Here is an 11,921-nt window from a genome sequence, read left to right on the forward strand (position 1 = left end):
GTTTTGTGCTAAAGGGTCTTCCGTGGTTTCTGTGACCTCGAGAGGATATGTGTATGTGTGTGTATGTGTGTGTGTGTGTGGCATCAATAAATAATAAATAGAACATCGAGGAACATTTACAGAGAAGTAGGCTATTTACAGAAAAACAACTATCACCAAAGTTAACTAATCCAAATGTGGGAAGCTACAGCTGAGTTTGTTTAGAACAAAACTGATGGGATAATGCCGTTTTCCTTTATTTGTAAATGTAAAAGTAAAAGTGGAAGACTCTACAAACGGCGTTAAACTCGGACTGAGAAAGTAAAGAGTTCGTCTGCGTTGTAGCTTCTATTTTCTGCTGAGAAACTAGAAACGAAACAGAAATGAGAAAATGCCGAACAATTCCCTGCAACAAAGTGCTCAACTAAATCCCCTTCAGACCACCATTGCTTTTTAGCATTATTCCTTTCATCTAGAAGGTCTCAAAGACCCGCCTTCCTTGAGAGGAAAGATCAGCAGCTTGGAAGCAGCACACCTGCGTGCAGGTGTTTCAAAATAAAAGCTCTTCAGTCCGAAGCCCGCAGTGGTTGGACAGTCCTGTGTGAGTATTGAACAGTGAGAAGGCATATCAAATCACTTCGCTCCTGGAATGAGTCCAGCGCACTGGACTGATGGAGGAAGCACCAGAGCAGCTCAATATTGCATCAAACAAGCACCTTACGTCCGCACGTCATCCTTCCACAAATAGTCTGATATGAGTAGAAGTGTTGTTAACTTCTGATTTAGAGATGATGATAAGCAGCCATCTCTAGTACACTTCACTTGTAAACATCACTTTCTGCCTGTGTGTGTGTGTGTGTGTGTTTGTTTGTGTGTGTGTGTTTGTGTGTGTGCATGCGTGTGTGTCTCAGTCTTGGCATGTTGGCAGGTTGACAAAGGTGAATATGTTGTATTCAATGAGGCAGGAGAAGCACAGGAAGACGGAGTAGAGGAGGAGACATATGATGCCCAGACGTTTGTCCAATGTCCACTTGTTCAAATGAACCCCCAGGACCTGAAGACAGACAGAGACACAGAGACAGGTGTGTGAGCACGACGCTGGGAGAAGGAAGGATGAGAGAGGCACTAACTCACCGTCAGAAACACAGACCCCAGCAAGAGCCCCACGGAGAAGATGAGCCCTTTGCTGTTCAGTTTGATCTGTAAGACACACGGGACATGTGAAAGACGTCTCCACAGCAGGACACCGAAGACACTTCATACAGACACCAGTAATAACGCCAAAACTAGTCCCAGTCTGCAAAGATCTGAACAAAAGCTCAAACTTTGTTAGGAATGTGTTGTGTCTTAACAACCTTAGGATGTCCACAGATGTTCTTCCATCCACGCAGAAATCAATAAAACATTTAGTGTTAAGAACAAAAGCTGAAGAGAACGAGGTGCTTACAGCAGAACCATAGTTGATGGCCAGAGTTTTCAGGGACCAGGGAAGTCCCAGCCCCACCAAGATGTCGAAGACGTTACTGCCGATGGAGTTGGAGACCGCCATGTCGACCATTCCTGAATAAAAACATGTAGGTTTGATGCAATCAGAGAGCAGAGAGAAACAAAGAGGCTCAGAGAGACTCATTGATGTTAGACAGGAGAAAATGAGCAGGACACAGCTGAGACTAGAGGGAACTGTTTGAGTGATGTTCAAAAGATCAAAAGCATTCACGCACACACGCACATGCACACACAAGGGGGAAAGAGCGCACATAAAGAAAGAGCTGCTTAAATATGAGAAGAAGGCAGCAAGAAAAAAACAGATGGAGGAGAGAAAAGACTTTAAATATCTTACTGTGGTCAAAGACAAGAGAACCTCCAACCACCTCCTATAACCCACCACCCTCTCCCACACCCCACCTCCTGCACCCCACCTCCTGCACCCCACCTCCTGCACCCCACCTCCTGCACCCCACCTCCTGCACCCCACCTCCTACAACAATAATAATTTCGGTTCCATAGGTGTTTAGCACTGCCCTCTCCACTGATTACCAGTAGTCTGTTCTTCTTAGTCTAATCTTTGTGTTCATTCAGTAGGTTGTAGGTTATTTAGTAGATTAACCATGAGTCAGAGAGGGTGTTATCATGAACACCTGTGAGGATCACACAGTCCGTGTGTGTTGAAAAGCAAACTAAAGTCTAAGAAATGCCATCTGGTGGTTAATTCTTGTTCTACAACAACAGCTGCACATTCTGTTGGGTACAGTTTCTGATATTGAACTGTGGACACCTGCAGCTTAGACACAAGCGTGGCTTATTTATGTTCAAAGTTGTGTTTTATTTTAAATTTAGTGTGCACGGCTTATTGTCAGGTGCGCTCTATAGACCAGAAATTATGATACATTTAAAAACAAAGTTGACTAAAATAGCCGTGCTGAGTTCAGGGACCTGTTGTGTTCATGGCTGCAGAACAATCAGACCAAACTAAATCAGTGGCTTCAACAACAAAGTTTTGAACACGGACCCAAAACAAAGAGTGTTCCTGTGAAAAGTGGGTTTCATCTCCTCCCTACGGATGAGGAATTAAGATGAATGTGGCTGAAAAATGTGACCTAGAAGAGACCACCCAGCTGTCTGTGTGCTCATTTCACTTTGTTGACAAACGGCCGACGGAGAAAAACCTGCATCCTACTTTGTGTCTGGACGACAATAAACCTCCGGAGAAGAGACACCGGATCCTCAGAAGGATTGAAAACAGTGACGAGAACATCAGGTTTGATTTCAAGTGTATGGAGGTCACAGCTTTATAGTATTTGTTCGTCTTCAGTATTAACATTTTCTCTGCAGTTAACCCGAGCTCAGTGATGGAGGACTTTAAGGCTTTGGCTGGACTCTGTCTGCTTTAAGGGAAATAAGATTGTGTCCCACCTCTTTTAACAAAACACAACAGACCTTGTTATTGTGTAGATATTAATATACCTCAGAGCTTTTCAGGTTGTTCATCGTTTCACCGTCAGAAGAACCGAGTCAGTGAAGTAGCTAAATCTGCTAGTAGAAGTATAATCTGCAGCCCCTTCTTCAGCTCGTCCTCCATCTCTCGTCCTCAGCAGGCAGTGGTATGATTATATCGTCTGTCTGAGCTCTGACAGGTGGTGTTCCTACATGTTTCAATTAAATCCACATTGCTCAGAGAAACTACATTAGCTCGTACTGTTCACACATAAACTAACACCGGTTCTGGTCCATGCTGGAAGTCATGCCCATAATTCACGCGAGGCACCATGGGACTAGGAATAAGGTGGACAGAGGACATTACTTTTAGACCAGAAAATAATTTAGGAATGAGTATAGTCTCTCCTAGATGGGAATGTCTTATGTGAAGAAAAATTATACCCCCTGATTGTCTTTGTGTAAGTCACATCCTGGTTTAAAGTAACACTTGTGGGTAAAAATAAAGAATGTGTAGTTTAGTGAGTTTGATGACCTTGCCGCGCTACTATAAGGCTGGCCATGCAGTCAGGAACACTGGTGCCGGCTGCCAGGAAGGTGATGCCCATGATGACGTCAGGAATACCAAGAGTGAAGCCGATCATCGTAACCTGACACACATAAACAAATGTTTATACTTTGACAGCAATAAAAAAACACACAGACACATCTGAGTGAGCTAACCATTTAGTTGCTTGCTGATAAACTCACCATGAAAGACCAAAAGTCACTTTGACAGTTTATCTTTAAAAGTTCAAGCAGACACATAACACTAGCATCTATAATGGTAAATGGTAAATGGACTGTACTTATATAGCACTTTTCTATCTGAACAAGACACTCAAAGCACTTTACACTACAATCTGTGCCCTCATTTACCCCTGCATACAATGCATACATACTCTACTATATCTGTACAAAGACTGATCAGTGCTTTATCACATTCATACACCAATGGGACACACATCGGAGGCATTTAGGGGTTCAGTGTCTTGCCCAGGGACACTTCGGCATGTGACTGCTGGTGGAATCGAACCCCCAACTCTCGCATTGGAGGACGACTGCTCTAACCACTCAGCCACAGCCGCCCCTATAAAGTGACTGTATAGCTGGTTTTCCACTATTAACAATTTATTTGGCCATAACAAAGTATCTGACCTTTAAAATGTTGCACTATAATTATCAGATGACCTAAGCAAAGAAACTTAGATGAACTGCGGAGAGGCTGATAGCTGTAGAATTGTCAGCTAAAAAAGGCACAAAATATTAATAATAACACTAAATTTGCTATTTGAGTATTCATCGTATCCTTCAGTCATATTGTCATTCTGTCAAATAACAACTAATGCCAACTCTTTACTAAAAGGATTAGATCACAAGTTCATTTAATAATGCTTCTGATTATGTTGTCATGACATATGGATCTGTATTTGTTCAAGTCTAAAATAGTTATGGATATGAATAATTATAAGAATTACACATAAAACTGCCCCTGCACCTACCATCCAGACCATGATGTATGAGAAGAAGGCGATCCACAGGGTGGAGAAGATGAAGGAAATCATGAAGCAGTTCTCCCAGCGGGACTTGGAGCAGTTGGGGATGGTGAAGTAGAGCAGCAGACACAGAGGCCATGCCAGCAACCACTTCAGCTTGTTAAACCCTCCGGCTGCACAAACAAAGGCCAAGACGGGTCACAAGTTACTGACACAAAGCAGCTGGAAGAGACACAGCGATAAGACACGAGTTTAAATCTACTACTGGCCACTACTAAAAGTATTTGTTTGTATTCTTTTTTTAATTTCACTTGCACCCCAAATGATACTATCCACTTATCACATGATATATTCATTAGACCTTTTCTTAGTTATGTTATGTTTACAGGAAGTTGGAAACACTTCCCGTTTGCTGCTTGTTACTTGTGCTCGACCAAATCTTGGGATTTATTAAGTTCATCTGTAATTTGACACATTTTATTTATGAGTGCACAAGGATTTTTACATCACTTGTTCTCTACTGAAGCGCTGTGTTGGAGAAACATTTTGGTCTTTCAACTTTTGGTTTTAGTGGTGCGTTCAGGGTTCATTAGATCTGACTATTTCTAGCTTAGCTCAGCATGTTTGCTTCTCTCCTAGTCTTCTTGTTGTCACCGTGTCAGAGGTTTAGATTTCTGTCTACTTCATAATGAGTGAACTGTGCTAATGATAATTTTCTGTTTGTTGCTTATTACTTGGTAAATTGTTTGCTTGAAATATCATTTTTTAAAGAAAATTTCACATTTCAGTACACAAGCACTTTTAATACTTTTCCAATGTTGCACTGTTTGAAAAACCTTTTGGTCTTTCAGCTCTTCTTCTGTTTATTAAGTCACACTAGCTCTAGTTACCTTTAGCTCAACTTAGAGTTGCATTTAAGCCTAATAAATCTGGTCCGGACCGAACCGAGCCCATAGTTTTTTCCCCGAGTCCTACCTGGACCCAACGGATTAATGTAATAAGACGGCCAAACCCGAAAAAAAAAAAACAGTCTTTTGTTTTTCAAATTAAGCTTTAACTGCTTTTGCAAGCAAATCAGTTTGACATGATAGTTTTAAAAATGTAATGAAAGGAAGCTATAAGATTTGTTTATTAACAAGTCACCAAATGGATATTAACATACAAAACGAATAGCCTAAAAAATAACTCTAAAGATAGGCTATTATACAGATGAACAAAAATATTTTTAGAGCAAAATTATTTGGAAAAATATCAAACAAGGTTGTTTTAATTGAACGCGCTGCTCGCTTTGGCTTTTGTAGATGCTGCTACTTCCTTCACAGCAGATGACAGCAGGTGCGGAGACGCGCACGGCTGGGGATCAGCTGATTGATCCATCCATCCTTCCATTATCTTTACCAGCTTCTTCCTTTTCGGGTAGCGGAGGTCACTGGTGCCCATGTCCAGCAGTCACTGTGCAAAAGGTGGGGTACACCCTGGACAGGTCGCATTCATTTCAACGGGCGGGTCACATGTGCAGCTGGTGACAAGTTGTCCATCTGAACTTCCAACGCAACTTTTTTAAAACCTCTTTAAACCGGCTGGTCGGACCTGTCTCCTCCTCAACAAGTAGATTAACACAATTTTATATTGTTCATTCTTATTTAGTTTCCTTTGTGCTGTGGGATTTGCAAAACCGCAGAAGCCTGAGCCCATGTGCGCCATTATTGCGCAATGTGCCAGCGATCTCTTCCACAGTCTGATTAACTGCTGCACTCTTCTTTCTTTCTTCATCCTCTTATTTTATTTGTGCTGTATGATTTGCAAAACCACATGAAAGCCCGAGACCGGCCCGGCTCACACATTAATCACATTATAATGGCCTGGACCGGCCCTAATCTGGGTCGGTCTGGGCCGAGTTTCGGGTTAGAAATGACAGCTCTAGCTCAGTTTAGCACGGTTACTTTCTTGCCAGTCTCCCTGTTCTCACTTGTTCTCTGTGTCTGATGTTCAGGTAGTTATTTGCATACTTTAGCAATAATGTATGTAATAAACCTTGTATGACTGTAATTGTGGAGGCTCTGCTCCATGTTGCTGAAATCATTTGTTGTTGTCTTTACTTCCCGATAGTTCTGTCACGACTTTGTGTTGGATTATTTTTCCTGTCTGGACTTCTTAGTTCTTCTTAGTTCTTTGTCTCATGTTTGTTTCAGTGTTTTTGTATCCCTTTCTTTATTGCCATAGAGGTTAATTGTTCTTTTATTTTCTTGCTTTTTAGTGTATTGTCCAGTGCATTTTCACTTGATTATTGCCATTACCGCGTAATATGTTTTCAGCTTTGTTAGTTTTCATATTTTATTTTTCCTCTTATCTCTTCTGTCACTGTTGCCACTCACACCCTCTGTTAATATGTAATAATTAAACTGCTCTCATTTAATAATCAAATTTCCCAGGAAATGTGTGCCTCGTTGCTCATTCCTTTATGTCAGATCCTTGTCATCTTTCAGCTTGTCATATATTTATCCAAGCATCTGTTAGAGATGGGATAAACGGCTCATTGAAGGGAACCAGATGTTTACGATCCATTTCACAGAGCAGTTCAATTGAGCCATTCAATTTTGAACAATTCACGTCATCATGTACAGATATACGTACGTTATGACGAGTGTATATCATCACGTGGATACCATGTGATTTGACAAGTGGACCCCCCTCCCCTCCTGAGCAGATTCACTCCTCCCCTTAATCTGTTTTCCTTCGTCTCAGCGAAAATGCGATATTACAAGGAAAAAAATTTTAAACTAGGAATGGCTCTTTACTGTCTGCAACTCGGTTCTTATCATTCGTTGTAGAGCCGTTCAAACAATCTGGATTGTCCGCCAACATCACATCTCTAACAGCTGTTTATTGCCTGTATGTTTGGGTCCACTCACAAATAAACCTGATAGATTCAGAGAAAGCAGAGTCCCAAAGCTCTGCCCATGCTTCAACACCAAGCCATAATTTATCTCATAACTTACATACCCAATGCTGGTTTGAATGTGGACCAGATTATGTAAAAATTGGATCATTCCTTCTGGTTGTTAAACTTTTCTGTCGGAATGTGTATTTCTTTTGTGTAAATTTAATAAAACTATGTAATAGACTAATATATTTTAAATAAACATGGAGCTAATCAGCCTAAAAATATATCCTAATTTACATACACACAGGAATTCTTATAAGCACATGATATAAGCAAACATTTCTTGTAAAATAAATGTATGTAAATTTATCAGTTGATAAATCCACCTGGGCACTGAAAGGGGACAAAGGGTCCCTCTCCATCCTCTTCTTCTTCTTCTTCTTCATCATTTTCATTGTTTTCACTGTCCTCATTCTCTGTCTTGTATCCTGCCTCTCGATCGTCATTGCAGATGCTTATGCACCTCTCAGTCCTGGACAGCCCGTTTTCTATGCCCCACCTACTGCCTCCTTTTATGGGGATGTCAGAATCGCCGTTGGTCAGAGTACTTGCGTTAATTAGACGTTGTCTCTGTATACCACAGAAGAAGAAGAACATATTGGCTAAGGAGCCTGTAAACTGTTTATTCAAAAACATTGACAGCTGGAGAGCTTATGAGGACTGGATAAAAAACTGAGGGCCTGATACACTAAAGGAATGTGTATATTTTCCATTTGTTAAGTTGTAACTTACAAATAGGAACAAAGCTAGTCATTGGTCATTAGACCAAGCTCACAAAATTTTAAAACTTCAGATTTTGTTTTCTTTTAGCTTATTATATTTTGGATAGAACAATAAAGGTACAGCTTTAAAAGAAATCAAAATTTTAGACACATTGTGATGCTAAGCTAGAGCAGACCAGTGTATTCTTATGCCCACGGGCCACATCTGGCCCTTTGGGTATCCTGTTAGGTCAGTTGTAAATTAAAATATTCATGAAAAACAATTTTAACCTTGCACACAATACAACTTTGATTCTTTAATTATTAAAAATGCACAGTTTGTCTTTAATACTATGAATAAACTTGTGTACTTACATGGACCACTACAAGTGATGCTGACCACTAAGCCTTCTAAATGATTGAGGTAAAAACATCCCTGAATCCATAAACTTTGCTCTCTCTCTCAAATCCAGAGCACCCAGTTACAACAACCTTTATGGCTGGGCTGTGTTTGCACATGAGCAACAATTTAAATGCAAACTAAATACTAAATAGCAAAATTTCGCCTAGATTTTCTTACTGTGATTAAACATTTAAAGGATGTTTCACACCAAGTCTGAGGAAAATCAGCTAGAGGGTTTTAAAGAAATTACATGAATAATGTCCCTTTAGGGATGGTGTTAGGTCTGTACTCCTTGTGTTTATTGTCTGAATACATACAAAAACAACATTACCAATAGACTTTCTCACTTGTCTACTCATTTCTAGGATGTTTCTCACTAATTTTGAGGAAAAATCAGCTGTAGGGATTAAGGAATCTACAACTTTAGTGGCCCTAAAGACAGTTATTTTAGGTATTTATCAATTATTACTACCTGTGACATAAGTCAAAAAGAACACAGAATGTGAAGAAAGGGGGCAGAAGTTTTCCTTAAGGCTAAGCTAATTGCTAAGCTAACAGGAGATTATAAATGTTGTTTATTCAGCCTATAAAATAACTATTTCTAAAAACAACTTTCTAAAAAGGACATTCGAGTGAGAAATAACAATATGAACTAATATTAAACCTCTACACTATTATCTTTAGTTTTTCACTGTTTTTTCAACCAAATAACATATGTGTTACAATGTAAATTGTAAATGGACTGTACTTAAATAGCACTTTTCTATCTTATCAAGATACTCACAGCGCTTTGCTGTACAATCTGTGCCCTCATCCGCCCACCTGTAACTGCTAGATTTCTGTCATCGGACTAAGACTGTTTTCTTCAAAATACATAAAACTTTTATACTGAGTAAACCTTGATTTACTCAACATTAAAACCAATGTAATAAACTGGAGCGGATGTAACAAACTGGAACCAACATACCAAACTGGAGCTGATGTAAAGAACTGGAGAAGAAGTAACAAACTGGAGCCAATGATTTTGCATTGTGTCAGGAAGTGCATCAGGAAGTATCGCTTGTCAGTGTTAAAATGTTGTGAACAGTGATGCTAAAATAGTTCACTTCATCAGGGCAAGAACACTGATTCACAAATAGCTCATTGCACTATTGGTGGAAGATGAGACTGAACAATATGACATGAACTACCACACAGCTGTGAGGTGGCTCAACATGGAAAAAGTTCTGAAAAGCATCTGGGACCTGAGAGAAAAGATACATGAGTTCTGTGAGGAAAAAAGCAATGACATCTCACATCTTTCAGATGCAGAATGGATTACAGACGTTGGCTTTGCTTTAGATGTGACTGCACTAATGGATGAACTAAATGTAAAACTGTAATGCAAGAGCCTTTATGTGATTGAAATGTGTAGTGCTGTGAAAGTTTTCATGAGAAAGTTGCCGATACTTTCAAGCCAAATTAAGGACAACATTCTCAGCCACTGAAAGAGGCCACACCATCAGCTGACACCCTCTAGGTATTCATCCATGTCAGAAGTACTGCATGGTGAGTTTTCAAGGCGATTTCAAGAATTTAAAACAGTTGAGCATGAAATGCAGATGACTTCTTCACCTGCAGTGTAGATGATGCACCCAGTGATGTTCAGATGGGACTCACTGACCTGCAGTGACACACTACTGCCAGAATGTTTTAGTTCAGGCCAACGATTAAGCAAATTCTTTTTCACTAATGCCACAATTTCACATATTTATATAAATATTTACAGCATATTCTTATTGTTACTAGTAGCAGCTAATCAAAATAATTAATTTACTTTTCTTTACAATAGGTGAAAAAAAGCAATATAAGCATAATTAAGTTTAAGTATTCTTGGTTTGGCCCTCCCAGATAGCTCAAGTTTCTCTTGTGGATCAATGTAGAAATTAATTGCCCACACCTGAGCTAGATACTTTAATGGAGAGTTTTCAGCTTCAGTAAAACCATAGAATTGATCTTTAATTATAAAAATATCTGTCTGCTGCATCATAGAAAATTTGAACAGAGTACAACAGGTTATGTTGAACTGACTATTTAAAAACTGTGAAAACTTTTCATAGATAGAACTGGCTGTGATTATCGTACCCACCACTGCACCCTGTATTCACTGGTTAACTGGACATCATTAACTTCACGCAGACTCTCTCACTGGTACATTTTCATCTTTAAATCACTTCTTGGTCTGCTGCCTTCATACATCTCCTCCTACATGTCTCTGTGTGAGTGCAGCTACAGAGTGCGCTCTCAGGACATTATTACCTGCAGTGTTCCCTCAGTGAGGACTGAACTAGACAAAAGGGTCTTCTCCTATTCCGCTCCTGTTTCCTGGAATATCTTGCAAAACGACCTGAAGCTCTCGACCTTGACCTCTCTAAGTGGTTTTAAGAATCTGTTGGACTCCTGGCAGGGACCAATGCAGACATGTTCCTGTTTTTAGTTTTCTACATTCGCTTTATAATCTAGCTGTTTTTGTTACTTTTTTGGCCATCTTATTTGTTAAAAAAAATCTGTATGCCTTTTTATAACTGTCTATTGTTGTTGCTGTTGTCTATTGTTGTCATAATTCTTTGTTGAAATCAGGTCTCTCTTGTAAATGAGTCACCAAGGCTCATTGGGATTTACCTGTCTAAATAGATGTTTAATGAATGAATAGATTAAACATTTTTCTAACATTAATAGTCATTACAGAAAAAGAAAATTGAGTTCTGAGGGGTGTGATTTAAAAAAGTAAAAATAAATGTTTTGAACAGACACACACACAACAAACATTACTTGTATGAAACCAGCTTGCTTTAGTACTTGTTTTTGAATATGTCAGCAACTTATTTTGGTCCATCTTTTCTTGTTGCAGTCCAAAGAGCAGCAGCAGAGGTTTGTCTTTGAGTGAGCTCACCTCAGTGATGAGCATTCGTGAAGCCATGGTGAGGCGCGTCCGTGGAGAGAAGTGGCTAGTGATCATGATCCTCATGCCAGCTTCTGAAAAGGTCAGCTGGTGGGGGTACGCTGACAGCAGCTCGTCCACCATCAGCACAGACGGCTTTCTGTGGTGGTTTGCTGTACACACACACACGCACATACATGATGTCCTCACAAAGGAAAATGTCCTCACAACGTTGGCCTAATGTCAGGGGTAAGTCCTCACAATGTTATCAAAACAAGTGTGTGCGTGCAGGGGCGCACACACACACACACACACACACACACACACAAATGTGTCTTTCTATGTTTACAGGGACTCTGCATTGAATTCCATTCTGTTTTCTTTCATTTTCATAGCCTAACCCTGACCCTAAACCTAACCATTACCAGTACATATCTAACCGCAAACCTAACCATTACCAGTACATATCTAACCATAAACCTAACCATTACCAGCACATATCTAA

At 39.9% G+C, this 11,921-nt stretch overlaps 1 protein-coding gene across 1 annotated transcript in view; it reads right to left on the reverse strand.

Annotated features, from left to right (window-relative positions):
* Positions 1-394: 394 nt before the first annotated feature.
* Positions 395-11,921, reverse strand: part of slc24a3 (solute carrier family 24 member 3) — a 68,387-nt gene continuing 56,860 nt past the window's right edge. Inside the window, exons 11-17 of the mRNA XM_037687700.1 lie at positions 11,429-11,589; positions 7,719-7,962; positions 4,455-4,621; positions 3,449-3,563; positions 1,427-1,539; positions 1,114-1,179; positions 395-1,033 (exon numbers count right to left, since the gene is read on the reverse strand). Of these exons, the coding sequence (XP_037543628.1) occupies positions 887-1,033; positions 1,114-1,179; positions 1,427-1,539; positions 3,449-3,563; positions 4,455-4,621; positions 7,719-7,962; positions 11,429-11,589 (1,013 nt within the window). The 3' untranslated portion in view covers positions 395-886. The remainder of the gene's footprint in view (positions 1,034-1,113; positions 1,180-1,426; positions 1,540-3,448; positions 3,564-4,454; positions 4,622-7,718; positions 7,963-11,428; positions 11,590-11,921) is intronic.

Source organism: Nematolebias whitei, chromosome 1, assembly GCF_014905685.2.
Source record: "Nematolebias whitei isolate Nwh7 chromosome 1, NemWhi1, whole genome shotgun sequence".
Lineage (NCBI taxonomy): Eukaryota > Metazoa > Chordata > Actinopteri > Cyprinodontiformes > Rivulidae > Nematolebias > Nematolebias whitei.